The 21,082-nt window shown below is 32.0% G+C and overlaps 1 protein-coding gene across 2 annotated transcripts in view; it reads right to left on the bottom strand.

Moving 5' to 3' along the window:
- LOC145318175 (band 7 protein AGAP004871-like) overlaps window positions 1-21,082 on the bottom strand; it is a 48,610-nt gene that overhangs the window by 6,297 nt on the left and 21,231 nt on the right. For both annotated transcript variants that reach the window (XM_080159521.1, XM_080159522.1), the window contains 5 exons: window positions 20,487-20,569; window positions 17,098-17,147; window positions 14,130-14,189; window positions 7,387-7,410; window positions 4,510-4,579 (listed from right to left, as the gene is read on the bottom strand). In XM_080159521.1, the coding sequence (XP_080015647.1) occupies window positions 4,510-4,579; window positions 7,387-7,410; window positions 14,130-14,189; window positions 17,098-17,147; window positions 20,487-20,569 (287 nt within the window). The remainder of the gene's footprint in view (window positions 1-4,509; window positions 4,580-7,386; window positions 7,411-14,129; window positions 14,190-17,097; window positions 17,148-20,486; window positions 20,570-21,082) is intronic.

Raw genomic sequence — 21,082 nt, 5'->3', positions numbered from 1 at the left:
ACAAATCACTTTTTTCAATAAAGTAAATCTATTCCGGAAAAGTTTAAAATGTTGTAAAAAGGTCATATATTTGTTAAGAAAGTAATTATATATTTTTTTGACAGTCTATTAGTCCCCCCCCCCTCCTCCCAACCCTCTCAATGTTTAGTTTACCCCCTGCTGTAAAAGGCCAGGAAATTTCAGGAATATATTAATGGATATACGTGGATATATTGACAGGGGAAAATTTGTCGTCAATTTAGCTTGCTAATATTAACCTCATTTATTGGTCAGTTCATTTATCCAGGAGAGGGGAGTAGTTGGTATGGGAATTATCGTTATTATAGCCAGCTACCAACAACATTTTATCAGATCAGAGTACATGAAAGTCTGGTGCAACATCCAAGTAATAATATATCCTTATGATAAAGTAACAGGATTACAACCCCCCCCCCCCCACGTTAAAAAATATTTTTAAAAAACTAAAATATAAAATTTGGTTCGGGAATGCAAAACTTTTTTATGCAATTTACCTTTCCCTACCCCCCTGACAAAGCATATTTTGAAATCAAACAAAACTTTTTCATGCAAGTTACCTATCCCTTCCTCCTTGACAAAGCATATTTTGAAACAAGACAAACTTTATTATGAAAGTTACCTAATCCTACCTCTCAGCAAAGCATATGTTGAAATAAGTAACATTTGTTATGCAATTTACCTAACCCTACCTCTCGGCAAAGCATATTTTAAAATAAGTATCATCTGTTATGCAATTTACCTAACCCTACCTCTCGGCAAAGCATATTTTGAAATAGGACAAACTTTTTTCATGTCAGTTACCTATCCCTTCCTCCTTGACAAAGCATATTTTGAAATAAGACATACTTTACTATGCTAGTTAACTTTCCCTATCTCCCTTACAAAGCATATTTAAAAAATATGTCAAACTTTATTATGAAAGTTATTTAACCCTATATCTCTGACAAGGCATATTTTGAAATAGGACAAGCTTTAGTTACCTATCCCTTCCTCCCTGACAAAGCATATTTTGAAATAAGACATACTTTACTTTGCTAGTTACCTATCCTCACCTAACTAATGAAGCATATTTTGAAATAAGTATCATTTCTTATGCAATTTTCCCAACCCTACCTCTCAGCAAAGCATATTTTAAATAAGACAAACTTTATTATGAAAGTTACCTATCCCTTCCTCCCTGACAAAGCATATTTTGAAATCAGACAAACTTATTCATGCAAGTTACCTATCCCTTCCTCCTTTACAAAGCATATTTTAGCAAAGACAAACTTTTTCATTCCAGTTACCTATTCCTTCCCCTCTGACAAAGCATATTTTGAAATAAGACAAACTTTTTCCATGCAAGTTATCTATCCCTTCCTCCCTGACAAAGCATATTTTGAAATAAGACAAACTTCTTCATGCCAATTACCTATCCCTTCCTCCCTGACAAAGCATATTTTGAAATATGTCAAACTCTTGTCTTTTATGTCAAATAATCTTCACAAATATTTTCATAAATCTAAACAAATCCCCCCAAAGTTTTCCGTCGGCCCATCTATATCACCCACTTTCAGAGATAAGAAAATGGCCGATAAATTGACGTATATCCCCAATGATGATACACAATATTACAATACTCTACTTAAGAAACCAACCAATCAAAATTAAAAAAAGTCCCAAAGGATGTTGAGCCAACAAATAAGAAAACGTTATTATAAAACTTTAGGGACTTGTGAAATAAACAGCCTTATGTCCCCTCCCAGCCTGTCCACTTTCCCATATGATACTCAGGTTTGAAAAATTATGTATAGCATCGTATTATCGTAAAACTAATACCAGGTTTGTTAGATTTCAAGTTTCGGCCGCTCATAGCTTTCGAGACTGGGTTTAATCTTATAACTATTAGATAGATAGATAGATATACCAAGGTCTTGATTCTCAAACACCAGAATACACACTGGGGTGCTTCATTGACTTAAAAAAGGCATTTGATACTTGCAATGTCCAAATTCTTTTAACCAAGCTAAACCACTATGGTTTGAAAGGTTTATCAAATAAATGGTTCCATTCTTATTTAAATAATCGTTCTCAATATGTAGAAATTAGTGGTATCAAATCATCTATTCAAAACATAACCCATGGAGTCCCACAGGGTAGTGTTCTGGGTCCTATACTGTTTTTATTATATATAAATGACTTGCCAAATGCTATTGATATATTTTCTTCACTTTTTGCTGATGACACAATTTTTGCACAAAGTGATAGCAATTTAAAAAGATTAGAGGAGAGGGTAAACATTGAACTAGAAAAAGCCAAACTTTGGTTTCAAGCAAATAAACTTTCACTTAATGTTGCCAAAACTAAGTTTATGGTTTTTAGAACCAAACAAATGCAGTTTGTTCAAGATTCTCTAGACATAAAAATTGGTGGTGAAAAGATTGAAAGAATTGGGAATGATTGTAATATTAAATCTTTTAAATTTGTAGGTGTTCATCTAGATGAGTTTATAACGTGGGAACACCATATAAACTCAGTTATCAACAAAGTATCTAGTGCTAATTTTGTATTAAATCAATTGAAAAAGTTTGCACCAACTAAAATTCATAAATCTATATATAATTCCCTAGTAAAATCGCACTTGGAATTTTCTATTATAATATGGGGTAATGCTAAATGTGAGGGAATGAATAGATTATTATTAAAACAAAAGCAAGCTGTGAGATATGTCGCTAATGCAAAGTACAATGCTCATGTAGATCCATTACTTGAAAAACTTGATTTACTTAAACTTGAAGATATTATGACTGTTAATATAGGTAGATTTGTAAAAAGTTTCCTTGCAGGACAAATGCCAGACTCATTCAATAATATTTTTGAACCAATGTTATCTAACAGAGTAATGAAATTAAAAGTACCTTTACCTAAACATAAAGCTCTAGAAACTTTTCCTAATATTTGCTTTGTTAAAATATGGAACAATCTAGACACTGCTATAAGGTGTGCTGAAACTAAAGATTCCACTAAGAATCTCATCAAAAAGAAAGCTTTAGATAAATATAAGAGTTTTAATTGTAATAAGCAAAAATGTTATGTCTGTAAAAATAATTAAAATTTGCCTCAATTTACTCCAAAAATTTGAATTTCTCTAACCCCATTGTATCATAGTGTAAATAGCATCATTAATACCTTACTATTTATTTATACTACTTAAACCTATTTATATGTTATATGTATATATCCAATATAATTATCTGATTAAAATTTCTATGTAGCTAGAAATATTAAAACATCATTTGAATATGTTTGTCTTAAATCGGTACTTCCAGCTTTTGCAACGGCCAACCCAGGTTATGAAAGTACCAAACTATGCATAAAATTATGTAAATATGTGTAAGAAATATTATTATCATTTTGTATGCTTATGTTGAAATACATCTATCTATCTATCTATCTATCATCAAGTTAATCTTATTTGTGAATAGTATGTTTGAATTGTCCTATCATACAAATCTAACCCCCATAGGGTTGGAGTACCTAGTCTTAAATTTTAAAGGTTAAGGAGGGGGCTTATTGGGTGGTCCAAAGATAAAACAGGGGAAACTATCCATATTTAATATATTTACATTTGTTTCTAGTATTGTCATATTTATGTAACATTAAACAAAGCAATAAGATTATTGATTTTATAATATAGAGTAGTAAGATTTTTATGTCTGTAGCTTAAGATTTCGATAATTACATAATGAACCGATTGAGTTTCATAATTCAGGGAAGCTTTAAATAGTATTTTCATATTTATATAACAGTAAACAAAGCAATAAGAATATTGTTTATATCCTTTAATATAATACTAAGTATCTTGATGTCTGCATGTCTGAAGATCTCGGTAACCGCTGAACCGATTAGGCTTTACTCTTGAGGGAATATATTTACTGGTACTGTGGTGGTTTTAAGCTATTTTCTAGGGTAGGAGGTGGGACCCCCCCCCAAAAAAAAAACAACAAAAAACAGGTTATTACCTCTTGGGACAAAGCCCTTAGAGGCTAGAGGCGAAACCGCTAGTCCTTTTATATAAAGTAGTAAGCTTTTTTTTGTCTGTAGCGGAGGCTAGAAGCGAAACCGCTAGTCCTTTTATATAAAGTAGTAATCTTTTTTGTCTGTAGCGAAGGATTTCGCTGTCCGCTTAACTTGTTCTCCTTTATAGTGAACCTTTTTATAGGACTAGGGAAGTTTTTTAACTATTCTCCACCTTCCCAAGAGAAATCACCCGTAGAAAAAATTACCCCGCCCCTCCACATATTTTTTGTTTTTTTCTAGAGGCTTCTAGAGGGTAGCCGCTAGTATAATATAAAAGTTTTCTTAAGATTTCGATAACCCCTGAATCGATTGAGTTCTATATTCCAGGAAAGCTTTAAAGAAGTCACGGGGTAGTTTTAAGCTGTTATATATGTATATATTTACATATATATTAAAGTATAGGAGGGTTTTAAGCTATCTATCTATCTATACCTGCATAGAATTAGAGATACTCTCTCGGTCACTCAGAATCTCGTGAAGATTTTTGGTTCCCAAAATATTTCTGAAAAAAAAACAAGAATGACAACATCATTAAAAGTGTAGAAGTTGTATGTATATACTCTCAGGGATCGTAAGGGATAAGACAATGAGCAAAAAAATTAATGTACTCGCTCAATAATGATAAACAAAGTCACCCCTCTTGCAGATTACAAATACTTGTTTAAGATTATGCTACCCAATCAATATTTAATAAATCCCCGAAATTTTAAGTCTACCAAATAAAAGAACGTATGAGACAAGTAAAATATGCATTCTTATATCCCTTTCTCCATAATAAACTCCTTAAATGTTATATCAGAGGATAAAAGTTATTTATCGTATTCATTCGAATCCGGTGGGTAAGAACAGGTTCTCATCCATACGAAAAAACTATGTCTAGCATCGTATTATATCCAGCTTTTTACGAATATTAAAATGTACAATCATAAGATTAAAACCAGTTTTTTTAGCTGGTGCATTCGGCTGGTTTTAATCTTATAATTGTACAATCTATATCCGCGGAAAGCTGTTTATAATACGGTGCGAGAAATAACTATTACTGCATCGTATTATAGACAGCTTTCAACAGATATTAAAATGGAAAATTATAACATTATAAAAAAACTGGTATTATTTTTATGATTTTTATTTTGATTTTCGTTGAAAACTGTCTGTAATACGATGCTATACATGATTTTTCAGTATGACGGAGAACCAATTCTAATCCAGCGGATATCAATCAGTTTTAAAGCCATACTGGAATAGTTATTTCTTTCATCGTATTATAAACAGCTTTCCGCGGATATAGAATGTACAATTATAAGATTAAAACCAGTTTTTTAGCCCCGACATGACAAAGACACGGGCTAAAAAACTGCTTTTAATCTTATGATTTTACATTTCTATATTCGTAGAAAGCTGGATATAATACGATGCTAGACATAGTTTTTTCGTATGGATGAGAACCGGTTCCTATCCACCGGATTCGAATAAATACGAGAAATTATGTTCTAGACTTTATAACACACAGACCATTTTTTTTAGAAAAGCTTCGCTGATAAAAATAATATTTAAATTTAAATCCATATTTTTGGTTTTTACTGTCGGAACGAATTTTTACATATTTATTCTATAAGAAAGGTATTAACAATAGAGGGAGATTTTTTTACCAACGTCTACATAAACTTATCGTCCATTGTCTTATCCCTTAAAATAGCAAAAACATTCTTTAACGGGGTTATGTCCGTTCGTCTGTGTGACTGTTTGACGGGCATTAAAAGATAGTTATGAAACTGTATTTTCTAGTATGTCTTTGAAACCGATCAATATCCGCTGGATTAGAATCGGTTTTGAGCCATACTTATAAATCATGTATCGTAACGTATTATAGACAATTTTTCACAAATAACAAAATAAAAATCATATAATCAATACCCAACTAAAATGGAATTGATCTTATAACTTTTTCATTTTACTATCCTAGGAAAGTTGTTTAAAATACAATGCGATAAATAACTATTCTTGCTTAAATGTAGTAGGATAATGTGACGTCATAAAAGAAAACCCCTAAAAAAGGAAGATGATTAAAGTCCCTCAACAGATTATGACGTCATACGATAAAATAACCAATGAGAGGCCAGCATAAATTTTACCATTGGTCAATTAGAGTGTATACTGGCCTCTCATTGGGTATTCTATTGTATGACGTCATAATCTGTTGATGAACTTTAATCATCTTTCTTTTTTAAGGGGTTTTCTTTCCCACTTCTCCTCTCATCTCCCTCATTTTTATGACGTCACATGGTGGATTTTTAAGTCACTTTGTCCAACTACTACTACTTATTTACAAGAACATAATTATCCTTTAAAAATTGTATAGTGTATACCTTTATTTAAAAGACACGCATAAAAACACGAAAGTGAAGGGAAAAAAAGATTTAAAATAATAGAAAATACTCAAAGTTTATTTTTTGGTGAAAAAGAAAATGCTTAATTTTAATCTTTTCTACAATTAGAGTTGGTTCGTACGTAACGGACAGTTCTGATCGCTGTATATATTTGCTTGTAAATTCCTGTAACAGTCAGGTACAATTTATACAGCTTACTAAAGAGAAAAACTATTACTTTGTTTAAAATGTTTTTTACTAAATATACTTATTTTCTACTTTTATTCTTCTTTTATTAAAGAAACAGGAGGAGTATTTGTCTGTCTAAGTGTTTAGTGAGATCTCGTAGATGGCTGGATAGATAGTCACTTGCAAATTAGTGTCATCCCGCCAACAAAATGTTTACTTTTAAAAAGCGAAGCTTTTCTATAAGTATGTACAGTCCGTACGTTCGTCGATACGTAACGGATAGCTCTTTTCATCAGGCATGTTAAAATTGTCCTAACAATTTCAAACTTTGCCTGATGATTCCTATAGGAGTTGGGTACGAGTTAGAAAGCGAAGCAACTCTATAATCGTTACTAGAAAGTTCGTAGGTCCATTTTAAACATGTTGCTTTTTAACTTTTTTTAACATCAAATTTTTATGTGATTATCTGATTGGGATTTTGGAATACTGATTCCTTGGACAACAAAGTACATTGTTATAAGCATCTCTATAACCAGTCCTAAAAATGTAAGTCCTTAAACAATATCCTGAATTTAAACAGATTATTCAGTTCGTTTACCCTTCCGTTTCAGAGCTTCGCTTTTATGGATGTTGTCATCCTTTTTGAACATAAAAATACATGTGGTAGTAACAATAACCCCAAAAATAAGGTTCACCCCCAAAGGTAGGCTAACGGCTAGGGGCTAAGCGACTAAAAAATATTGTGAAGACTTACCTAAGTGTTGTCTGGGCTAGTAACCTGAAATAAAATAAGTATTATTAAACATTTATAATAAAACAAGGATGACAACATCCATAAGTAGCAAAGCACAAATATTAAATGGAGAAAATGAACACAAAACCCTGGTTTATTTTGTATAATGATGACGGTCAAAGTAAATTACATAAAATATGCTCATAACAATGGGAAAACTTATTTTGATACTGATATCCCAAAAAAGTTTTAAAATTGGACCAAAAACACCAAAGATATGGGGGAAAATGTAAAAAATATAAAAATAGCCAAAACCTGCAAAAAGGAAGTCTGACCGTCATGCTTGTTTTCTTTCAACAACAGGAAATTTAATTTTGATATGTATAACTGAAAAAAATTTGGAAATCGTACCATAAACACCAAAGATATGGAGAAAAATGTGAAAAATACAAAAATAGCCTAAAACCTGCTTAAAGGCAGTCTGACCGTCATAGTTATTTTCAGGGATCGGAAGCCGCGCGTAAGCCGCGTGTAAGCCTCAGTGAAATGAATACTATAAAATTTAGCTGGATGTATAAAACTGTCTCTTTAGTAGACAATCCTTCTTTCAAAAATTTCTTTTCTGCTCACAAGCAGGTTTTAAACTGAGGCTTATGGGCGGCTGAGGCGCGGCTTCCGAACCCTGGTTATTTTCTTTAAATGAATGGAAATTTGATTTAGATATCTATAACTGAAAAAAATTTGAAAATCGTACCATAAACACTGAAGATATGGAGAAAAATATGAAAAATACAAAAATAGCCTAAAACCTGCTAAAAAGCGGTCCTACCGCCATCGATTCTTTATACTTAATTGTGCTCTTTAATAATGGAAATGTTGTCAAAAACGTTCAGCATTCTATCTTTTATAGGAGCTGAGTAAATCCTATTTCCCCCATAGCGTTACGGACGGACGGACAAAGTGAATTATAGAGTAGCTTCGCTACTAAAAATCCAATATATTATCAATTGAAAAAAGGTGCATTTCTTAGATGATTACTCTGGTACGAATAAGCCTAAAGAAGATTTTTTAGAGCTTAATTTCTAGAAATAAGTTATTACAAGTTATTTTAGATAAACTTTTAAGTTCATTTTCTGCAATCAAATTTATTTAATTTTTAGACCGTATATTTAAAAAGAATTTAGTCCAATGGCCTGCACAGGGTTTTACTATGGGAGAGCACACATAATTCCATTAAACCAAAATGGGGGGGGGGGGTTGTAAGCTTTAGGGGTGAATGGGGGGGGGTGTATCAGGCATAAATCAGACATAAATTTGTAGGAAGGGGGGGGGGTGACTTTTTAGTTTACCTTGACACCCCCCATGTCTATTTTAGGGTGTTTTAGCAAGTTCGTCCTGAGGGGGGGGGGGGGGGTAAAAAATTGAAGAACCTTTTTGAGGGGGGTAAAGTTGGGTGGACTCCTGAGGGGATGTTTCAACCCCCTAAACCCCCCTTCTGTATGCTTCTGATTTAGTCAATTTTAAGAAAATAAACTTAATAAATTAAATGTCTTTTTATGTTATTAAAAAGTACAACTATAGTTCCCTCTGAAAAATGTTGAATGTTTATTTGTATTAAGGATTCAAAACACATGAACATTTCCCCTTAAAAAGCTTTTAGATATTGTAACCCCTACATTTTTTAACTTTCCTAAAGTAAGTTTTTTTTCTGGAATGGTTTCGAATTAGATTAATACCCACTGGAATAGTACCGGTTCTCAGCCATACTGAAAAATCATATATGGCATCATATTTCAGACAATTTTCCATGACTATTAAAAAAATCGGAGAAAATTGGAAGAAAAAGGAATATTTGAAGGGTATTAAAATAATTTGTCAAAAATCATATCAATTGAATTATTAATACTTGAAACTTACACCAGATTATCATGTACCTTACTAAAATAAAATTTGTAGCTGGATTAAATATCCACCCACCCCCTTTACTACTTCCCTCCTACTGGTTGAACAAACTAATCAATAAGTGATGTCCATGTTAGCAACCTAAATTGACCCTCTCAATATATCCACGTATATCCTATATCCACTGAAAAGGTCTTTTTGATTACGTTTTAAATGCCGACTATCTATACCAAAGAGAAAAATGCCTAAATAGATCAAAAATCGTATGCTGAAAAAAGTAGATTTTATAGCTCATCTACCTACATCCGAAATAAAGTAGAAGGGGATGGGGGGGGGGGGGGGTACACAAATTAAGATACCTTTAAAGGAAAATCCGCGAAACTTTTTTGCTAACCTTTGCGAACTTTGAGACAAATATATAGGTATACGAAAAATACAAGTACAACTACATTATTGTTCAGTAGTAGCGTAGCTAATTGATAGTTATAACATGTTCGAACGTAAGTCCGTACATTATTCGTAAATTGTTTTACAGTTATGTCGCTGTAAATGATTAAAGTTATCATATTCATAGCACTGTAAAGGAAAACCATATCGGTTCAGCGGTTAGCGAGATCCTATGGTACAAACAGACAAAGATCCTGTTATTTTTATGTAAGGAGTTATAAAAAATCATGACTTTTCTATACTTTTACCTAAGAACTTTTTAAAAATAATTAACTCATTTTTTTTTAATTAACAGCTCAGAGCTATCTGTAGATAAACATAACATTTTGTCTCATTTTGATCCTTTTAAAGAGGAAAAATTTTTTAATATGACATTTCAAAGTTTGCTGATATGTAGTTGGTGTTGTTTTGTTTTGATATAAACACAGAAAACAGGGAGCGTTGTTTCCAAGGTTATGTAGATAGGTTTATTTACTAATAATGGCGCATATGTTTGGATATAATTAGAAAACAGGGAGCGTTGTTTCCAAGATTATATAGTGAGGTTTACATTTAAAAAATGGTGCATGTTTTTTATATAATTAAAAAACAGGAAGCGTTGCTTCCAAGGTATTGTAGACAGGTTTATATTATAAAAATGGCGCATTTATTTTGATATAAACAGAAAACAGAAAGCATTGTTTCCAAGATTATGAACACAGGTTTATATTTTAAAAATGACGCATATGTTTTGATATAAACAGAAAACAGGGAGCGTTGTTTCCAAGGTTATATACACAGGTTTATATTTTAAAAATGGCGCATATGTTTTGATATAAACAGAAAACAAGGAGTGTTATTTGCAAGGTTATATAGTAAGGTTTATATTATAGAAATGGCGCATTTGTTTTGATATAAACAGAGAAAACAGGGAGGGTGTTTCCAAGGTAATAGAGACAGGTTTATATTCTAAAAATGGCGCATATTATTATTGGTTTTATAAAAGTAACCAAATTTGTGTAAGTCTAGAGTCTGTTTGTATGTACCATAAGATCTCGGCAAGAGCTATTTTTGGGAAGGGTACCACCAACCTCTCAAGAGAAATGTCAGAGGGTGGGGGTGTAAGCCTTAGAAGAGTGTTAAACCGTTAAAGAAGATGTAGGGGTGTAAAAAATAACTTTGACATGACAAATGATATTGCATGCTAAAGTGTCAACCTTTATACATAAACTTGACTGTAATCTTGTATAAAAAAACTGTACGGGAATTTTCAAAATCAAAGCCACACAATTTGTTATCAAAAGTGTCAAAAGTATTTGTGCAGTTTTGACTTAAGAGAAGCATTTGATACATTTTAATTCATTATTTCTCTTTGTATAAGAAAAAATGAGCGTCTATATTAATAGATACATGTTATGTTTTTTCAGAGCTCGGCAGCCGCATGTAGGCCTCAGTGAAGGGGTCGTTTTATAACTTTAAAATTCCTAAACAGACTATCCATCTTTTTTTGTCACAATAGTCGGTTCGAATTTGGGGCTTATGTGCGAATTTTAAAATTTTACCTTCACCCATTACCTCACTATCTAACACCCCTTACAAAATAATAAAAAAAAAACATTTCATAATTCTAAAAGACTGAAATAGCCAAAAAATCTTTATTTAGAATTATTAGGAATTTGGACATTTAGAGGTTTAGAGTGATACTAGTAGCTGGGCCATAACATTTAGGGACTGTGTATAAAAAAAGCCTAAAACTATCCTATGTGACCTATGTGAAGTTACCCTTTAAAGGAGAACTCTATCAGTTTAGCAGTCATTATAATCTTAAGATACAGACAATAAAACCTTAACACTTTAAAAAAGAATAATTTCCCTTTTTAAACATGATAAAACATTAATAAACATAAGTTAAAATAGGATGCAATTTCCGAGATCTTAATGGAACTGAAACTACTAACCTATTATTTTGTAAACATTATAATAAATGTGTCTATATGAAAATAATATTAAGTTTAAATCAAAGTAAAGTGGGATGTTTACCTTTTGTTATGAACAACATAAATCTAAACACAATTGTACAGGGTGACAAAAAAATAATTATACAACTTTGGTAAACAAACCCCGAAAATTTGGACCAAATATTTGTTATCTATAATACAAAGTAGAACGATGTCTGTCCGTCTGTCCGTCTGTCCGTCTGTCTGTCCGTCTGTCTGTCCGTCTGTCTGTCCGTCTGTCTGTCCGTCTGTCTGTCCGTCTGTCTGTCCGTCCCTTAAGATCTCGGTAACCACTGAACCGATCAGATTCTACTCTTCAGGGTATCTACCTATCGGTCCTGTGGTGGTTTTAAGCTATTTTCTTGGGGGGTGGGACACCCCCAACCCCCCCAAAAAAAATAATTTTCTTGAGAACACATTAGACTATGAGCAGCACCAGTAGTAATTTTCTTGAGAACACATTAGACTATTTTTTTTATGAATTTTGCGAATTCGTTATTTAATCGAGAAAATGTTTCCTGCTGGGTAGGTGCGAAAATTTGCGATCCGTTCTGCTGGGTAAGTAATAGAAGATGTAATTATACCTCTTGGGGCAAAGCCCCTAGAGGCTAGGGGCGAAGCCGCTAGTTTTAGATAAACAAGCGGCTAAGCACCTCGCATCTAGGAGCTATGTATTCGAAAAAGCCTAGAAAAATAGCTTAAAACAATCCCGAGACTTAATCTGAAAAAAGAGCCTGTGAAAGGCAAAAAGTAGGCAAAAACCTAAAAAAGCTAAAAACTATTTGAACCTTCCTTATATAAAGTACTTAATTGGCTCAGTAGTTATTGAGGCATTAAGCTAGAGACAAAAAACCTTACAAATTTTTATAGTAGGATTGTTTTTGTTCACCCTGTACAAACTGATATATAAAATATTTTATTTACAATGATACGTGAAATATTATGAAGATGCTATAAAACCATTGTTATTATTGATCACCCTGTATAAACTGATATACAAAATATTTTATTTATAATGATATGTGAAATATTATGAAGAGGCTATGAAACCATTGTTATTATTGATCACCCTGTATAAACTGATATATAAAATATTGTATTTGCTATGATATGTGAAATATTATGAAGAGGCTATGAAACTATAATTATTATTGTTCACCCTGTACAAACTGATATATAAAATATTGTATTTGCTATGATATGTGAAATATTATGAAGAGGCTATAAAACTATAATTATTATTGTTCACCCTGTACAAACTGATATATAAAATATTGTATTTGCTATGATATGTGAAATATTATGAAGAGGCTATAAAACTATAATTATTATTGTTCACCCTGTACAAACTGATATACAAAATATTGTATTTGCTATGATATGTGAAATATTATGAAGAGGCTATAAAACTATAATTATTATTGTTCACCCTGTACAAACTGATATATAAAATATTGTATTTGCTATGATATGTGAAATATTATGAAGAGGCTATGAAACTATAATTATTATTGTTCACCCCGTATATAAACTGATATATAAAATATTTATATAGAATGATATGTGAAATATTATGAAGAGGTTATAAAACTATAATTATTATTGTTCACCCTGTACAAACTGATATATAAAATATTTTATTTACAATGATATGTGAAATATTATGAAGAGGCTATAAAACTCTGGTTATTATTGTTTTGTTGTGTGAGTATTGTTTTCACTACAGAAAATAACAAGGCTCAGCAGCCGCGCAAAAGCCTCAAATTTAAACCAGCTTTTGTCACGTGCATGACATGAAAAAATAGTAATAAAAGATGGATTGTATGCTTTGGATCAGTTTTAGACATCCAGCTGTTTTATAAAGTTATACTATGACAATTTCACTCAGGCTTACACGCGGCTGACGAGCGGCTGTCGAGCCCTGGAAGATAAGAATGTCGTTTTATATTTTGGGGGGAGGGTAGGAAATGACCTTTTTTTAAATTTTAGATTTTTAAGTCTGCATTTAATAGAATGGGTAAATATTAAATAAGTAATACTAAAGGCGTTCAAAACCAACTACTGCTATTTCAGGAGGGTGACAATAATAGTAATAATGCCTTGACCACAAACAGGCGCAAGTCATTATCATGTATAGTTAAGACTTCCAGGCAAAGTTCGTGCAATACAAGTGTTGGTTGTCTCTTGGGCATTTATAAGACACGGAGTATGTTTCAAGGTGAGTGGAGAGGTCTAGAACCCGAAGCGACACCAAAGGGAGGGGAATTTTCTTTATCAAGGGGGGGGGGGGAACCTTTCCCCAAAATAATCATAATCCTTCCAATATGACCAATGAGAAGCTACATTGTAAAGAAGAACCATTTCGCGTTACCAGTTTAGCAAGATTCTATTTTTAAGTTGTAAAAAAGTCTGTGTTGATGCTCTATAATCAAGGCTTACCTGGTAGAATGGTGGGCATTCTCCACATTGGCGATAGATACTGTCGCGTTTGACACTCTGCAGACAACACATTTTTATAATTTAAAAAAAAAATATTATTACAAATTTATAAAACTATGATCAATAAAAATCGCCCTAATTATATTTAAACTTATTTGGTTTATTACCTCAAAGTGCATTAAACCATCCCCATCCCTCTTTAATTTTTGAAAAGTTAGAATAAAAAATACATACATTTAAAAACTCCTGAATTTAAGAACGTGATCATTATAAACAAACGGCTATGATACTGACAAACAGACATATTTAATTGACTTCTAGAGTAACCTTGCTAAAACAAGGCTAAAAACATCCACAATCAACGAAGCACACAAAAATCATGGATGAACAAACTGACAAAGTTAGTTATGATCAGATGTTTGGTGGTGGTTATAAAAAAGAGGGAGAGGGAAAAATTAAAAAATGGCAAACCTTTACATAATTATCTGTCGAAGCATGATTGACAGGCTGACGGTCAAAGTAAGTTGTATATTAGGTATGAGAAATCTTCACCAAAAATTAAAATCATTAGTCAATTGATATATTATTACTTGGATGGTACACCAGATTTTCATGGACTCAACTAAACTGATGCTCGCAGCTGGCTAAAATAACGATACCTTCCTTCTGCCCCCTTTACCCCAGCCCTTCCTTCCTACTGGATGAACGAACTGACTAATAAATAAGACCCATATTTTTGGTAAAGACGCATTTTTACAAAAAATCTTCAGTATATCTTAAATATGAACCGAGAAAATTATATTTCTTACATAGTACTAGGAACAGATGGACTGACGGACAGACAGACAATGTGAATTATAAAGCAGCTTTGCTTCACAAAAAATCTGCTTTGTTTGCAACCCTTCGGCGGCTAAAGTTAAATCAGGAATCTAAAGGGATAAGACAATGGCCGATAAATTGATATATGTACATGCCCAATGATAGTACACAAAATTATCCCTTCTGTATATTAAAATCATTGGTTGAAACGTTTGGACACTCAACTTAATAAACCAACCAATTAAAATTCAATAAAAGCCCCCGAACTTGTTAAGCCAACGGATAATAAACCTTCATTATAAAACTTTGGGGACTAAATTAATAAAGAGCTGAATGTCCCCTCCCTCCCGGCAGAAAAAAATAATAAATCTTTTTCATTTTCTTTTCCAAACACAGAAAAAAATAAATTCTTCTGAAACTTTTTTTCTTCCTTTATTTAACCAGGCAGTAAAACAAGCATGATAACATCAATAAAAGCAAAGCTTAATAATTTAGAAAAGTCAGACAAACGAACGTTAACACTTATGGAGTGACAATAATTGAAGTAACAGAATATAATTTCAATTTTCCGTTATGGCTTCGAAACCGACTAATATCCGCTGGATTAGAACCGTTTCTCGTCCATTCTAAAAAATATAGTATAGCATCATATTACATACAATTTTTCACAAATATTAAAATAAGAAACATTAAATTTATACCAGTTTTGTTTGCCCGGGCCTTCAGTCCCTTTGAGGATATCTATTAATTTCAATTAAAAACTGTATAAAATAAGATGCGAAAAATAACTATTATATGTCTGATTGAAGGACATGCTCATAGCGATGCTTTGTTGTGCCTTAGTGTCCTAGGAATCATTTTCCCAAAAACTAGAATAATATGATGTTATAAGAATAACCAAAAAGAGTTTGAAATCAATTGGATGGTTATAACATTCTACTTTTTACAGACGTACGGACCGGCCTTTAATGGAGAAAAGCTTCACTTTTAACAAGGAATAAATCGTTCATAACTTGTAAATAAAATTACAAGGGTAAAAATATAGTCAAGCTCGTGTTAACTATACAACTTCGGTTAATTCTTGTTTTAACTTAATAATACTACTTCTGAGGGATAAGACAATTGACGAAAAATTTATGTACATCCCCAATGATGAGAAACAAAATTACCAGTTATGTAAATAAAATCAATGATTGAATATTTTTGAACATTCCGCAAAAAAGGTTTGATAATTATAAAAAACGTTTAACCAAAAATTAATCGTTATAAGGCAATATGTGTTTTAAAATCGTAATTCTTGCTTACAGAAAAATAAATCTAGTTATAGATTAGCTGATCTACTAAAAATCCATTTAAAAGATGTAAAATTGGCCGGATAATCCAATAAATAGAATTTCTATTGTAGGAAAACACGGAGAAATATCTTTTTTTTATTCAGTTTTTAAATAATTTTTTTGCAAAACAGGTACCCAAAGTTTTATAATTACGTTCTCACAAACATTGACTTAAATCTTTGGGTACTTTTATTGGATTTTGATTGGTTTGTTCAAAATATCTAACTTTTTCTACAGAAAAGGCACCAAGTGGCCTCTAGGGGCCTAAAAATAAACAATATAGGCTTAGCTTCTTCTTTGAAATAAGTAGATGAAATTATTAAATAATTTTGAAAACCGAACTCAATTTAAATTACCCGATAAAACATATGAATAGGTTTACCATTATAATTTATATCTCATTTGCTACTGTTAAACTGACTTGTAAGATTTCGTAAACAGATTATTTTTTTTCCGGTATGACTTCGAAACCAACTAATATCCGCTGGATTAGAACCAGTTCTTAGCCATACTGAAAAATCATATATCGCATCGTATTAAAGACAATTTTCCACGAAAATAAAAATAAAAATCCTAAAATCAACACCGGTTTTGTAAGCGCGGGTCTAACAAAACTGGTTTTTATCTTTTTTTCATTAATTTTTCATTTTAATATCCGCGGAAATCTGTATAAAGATTAGACCATTGATAGCAAGGTTTGTAATTTTTTATATTTTCCATCCCCTTATCAATACTTATCCCCGCCTAACCAGTTCTTTACATTAAAAAAATGCTTAGGCGTCCTTGACTAATATGAGTTAAAAAAGGTTTTCCTGTAGTAAACAACGGCATCTACTGAAACTGTCACAGAATCCTTTGTTAAAACCTAAATATAGATAAAATTTATCATTTTTGGGTGTAAATACATATAAATAGAACAATATGAAGTATTTAGATGAATATTATATACATTAATATATATATGGTTTTTCATATGCAAATTCTCTTCCCAAATGTCAATTTCGTAAGAGGTAGGAAGTATGCAGTAATGTGTAATCACACATTGTTTTCATACAGGCCATATAAGTAGAACAAAAAACAATCACGCAACTTAGCGTACACACACATATACTATTATATCACGTGACTAGCACCAACGCACACATATGTTATATTCCTATAATAAACAATTGTATCTACTGAAACTGCCACAGAATCCTTGGTTAAAACCTATAAAAAGAATTAAGCCTACTGTCAATAATATAAATTTATTGAATACTAAGCTTCCTTTAAAAGCTCAATAGTTCAATAATAGTTATTTATCACATCGTATTATAGACAGCTTTCCGCGGATATCAAAATTAAAAAATAAAATATGTAAACCAGTTTTGTTAGACCCAAGGAGCCGAAGGTCTGAGGTATCAAAACTGGTAATATTTTATGATTTCTATTTTAATATTAGCGGAAAATACATAATTTATCAGTATTGCTGAAAACAGGTTCTAATCCAGCGGATATTAATGGATTTCGAAGCTATACTAATACAAACTTAAAATACTTAAGGCTTGTTCTAAAAATAACTATCTCTATACAATTACACAAAATTTTATATCATAGCTATATTTAAAATCTGCTGTAATTTTAGTAAAATATTATCTATGAAAATTACGTTGCTTGTTACTCTTTGCTCTTGACAAAATTGCAGGAAGATGGGGAGGGGACATTGGACTGTAAATTATACAGAAACCCAAACTTAAAGAAACAAGGATGACAACATCCATAAATAGCAAAGATTAAATAATAGAATGTACAAACGGACAACGTGAGTTATAAAGCAGATGATCAGTTCTCATAACAAAGAAAAAAGAGAGAGAAAACGCAAAAACTCAAAGAAAATCACAAAATCTTTAAAAAATAAGTCTTTGATACATGACCAACAGACAGACGAACAAAGCAATTTAAAGATTAGATGCAAATTTGTCATAGGAATTTTCACTAAAAATTTCAGCTAGCTATATTAAAAAGCAGCAGTAAGAATTGCACTTCTCCGTAGTGTAATGGACTGACGGACGGACAGACAAAGTAAATTATAGAGTAGTTTTATTAAATCTTTTTGTTTTTTTCCAAACTAGGAGTGCTCAACAAAAAATTTAATTGCCAAAAAGGGGTAATTTTGTATATCATCATTGGAGAATATATTTCAATTTATCAATCATTGTCTTATCCCTGTAATTTGCACTTGACAAAATTGAGTCAAAATTTTAGATCCTTTACCAGGAAGGGATAATACAATGGCCAATAATTTCCTTTATTATCGGCCTTTCCGTTGAAATCATGAAATACAGTTATAATTTCAGGGAGGTAGGGGACATTGTGCTGTTTATTACACTAGTCCCCAAAGTTTTCTAATATAGTTTTCTTATTCGTTGACTTAGCAACCTTAACTGAATTTAAATTGGTTGGTTCATCAAGTTGTCCAAACGTTTCAACCAGTATTTGTAATCTACATAAGGGGTAATTTTGTATTTCATCATTGGGGATGTACATAAATTTAACGGCCATTGTCTTATCCCTTTAGATCCCTAAATAATTTTATTATTAGAATAGAGTTACAATGTCAACATTCAATTTAAAGGAATCTTCAAAGGTATAAGATAATTGAGATGAAATTATAATTACCACAAATAAGTACATTAAACTATCCCTTTTGTAGATAATATTATTGGTTGAAAGGTTTGGACACTGCTACATTCAATCAACTGTTCCAAAAGTACCCAAAGTTTGTAAGCCGATAAATAACATAACTTGTTTATAAAACTTTGGGTACAAATACCTCCCTCCTTGAAACTTTCAGATCCGTCAACAGGAAGGGAAAATACAATAGCAGATAATTTTCTATTATCCTTCTTATTATTATCAAAACTATTGTAAATATTTTATTTTAAGGACGAAGACCAAACTGCATAACTTTTGCACCACTTTTGACGTCATATTCTCCATCTCTTTTTTAGGTATTTTCTTTCCCACTTCTCTTCAAAAGTGACAAAAAAAGTTATGTATTTTGGTCTTCGTCCATTTTAATTTCAAAGTTTACTTAGTTCTTTTGTGGTGGTATATCTATTACAGACGTACATAGGTCAACTTTGGAGTAGTTCTCTACACCTTTTAGGTTCAGTGGTTAAATCCGTCGCTATAGACAGACAGACGCCCTGCTACTTTTAATTTAAAAGTTTACTTACCTCTTGAGGTGGTATATCTATTACAGACGTACGTAGGTCAACTTTGGAATAGTTCTCTATACCTTATAGGTTCAGTGGTTATCAAAAGCTTTGCTTCAGACAGACAAACAAACACTCTGCTACTTTTAATTAAAAAGTTTCCTTACCTCTTGAGGTGGTATATCTATTACAGACGTACGTAGATCAACTTTGGAATAGTTCTCTACACCTTTTAGGTTCAGTGGTTCATACAGACAGACAAACAAACACCCTGCTACTTTTAATTTAAAAGTTTACTTACCTCTTGAGGTGGTATATCTATTACAGACGTACGTAGGTCAACATTAGATTAGTTCTCTGCACCTTTTAGGTTCAGTGGTTCAGTCAGACAGACAAACGCCCTGCTACTTTTAATTTACAGGTTTCCTTACCTCTTGTGGGGGAATATCTATTACAGACGTACGTAGGTCAACGTTGGAATAGTTCTCTACACCTTATAGGTTCAGTGGTTATAAAAATATTCGCTACAGACAGACAGACAGACGCCCTGCTACTTTTAATTTAAAAGTTGACTTACCTCTTGCGGTGGTATATCTATAACAGACGTACGTAGGTCAACTTTAGAATAGTTCTCTATACCTTATAGGTTCAGTGGTTATCAAAATCTTCGCTACAGACAGACAGACAGACAGACAAACAACCTGCTACTTTTAATTTAAAAGTTTACTTACCTCTTGAGGTGGTATATCTATAACAGACGTACGTAGGTCAACTTTGGAGTAGTTCTCTATACCTTTTAGGTTCAGTGGTTATCAAAATCTTTGCTCCAGACAGACAGACAAACGCCCTGCTTCTTTTAATTTAAAAGTTTACTTACCTCTTGAGGTGGTATATCTATTACAGATGTACGTAGGTCGACTTTGGAATAGTTCTCTATACCTTTTAGGTTCAGTGGTTCATACAGATAGACAGACACTCTGCTACTTTTAATTTAAAAGTTTACTTACCTCTTGAGGTGGTATATCTATTACAGACGTACGTAGGTCAACTTTGGAATAGTTCTCTATACATGGTAGGATAAAAAATATTCCTAAAAAATAAAATAATATAATGGATATATGATATACGTGGATATATTGACAAGAGAAAAATGTCGTCAATTTAGGTAGCTAATATAAACCTTATTCATTGATCAATTCGTTCATCCAGAAGGGGTAAAGTAGGGTAAAGGAGATGGATGGGGGCTATCGTTATTTTAGCCAGCTTTATTAGAGTACATGAAAATCTTGTGCAACATCCAAGTAATAATACATCTATTACAATAATATACATATAAGAAATAGGGATCTTAAGGGATAAGACAATGGACAAAAAATTGATGCACAAATCCAAATCCGATAAACAAAATTACTCATTTGAAGTTTCAAATTAGAGTGAGGAAAAAAGTTTTGATAATGTTAATTTAACCCAACCAATTAAAGTTTAACTAGCGGCTTTGCCCCAAGAGGTTTAATCAAACAAATTTATCGTATTTTAGATTTAAAAAATTTTTTTTCTTCAAAAATTAAAAAAAAATCTTTTTGGTGGGGGGATTTTTGTTTTG

The sequence above is a fragment of the Acartia tonsa genome, chromosome 4 (assembly GCF_053477335.1).
Source record: "Acartia tonsa isolate MP-2025a chromosome 4, ASM5347733v1, whole genome shotgun sequence".
In the NCBI taxonomy this organism is placed as follows: domain Eukaryota; kingdom Metazoa; phylum Arthropoda; class Copepoda; order Calanoida; family Acartiidae; genus Acartia; species Acartia tonsa.
Note: the sequence above shows the minus strand (reverse complement) of the source record. Positions and strands in the feature narration are given on the sequence as shown.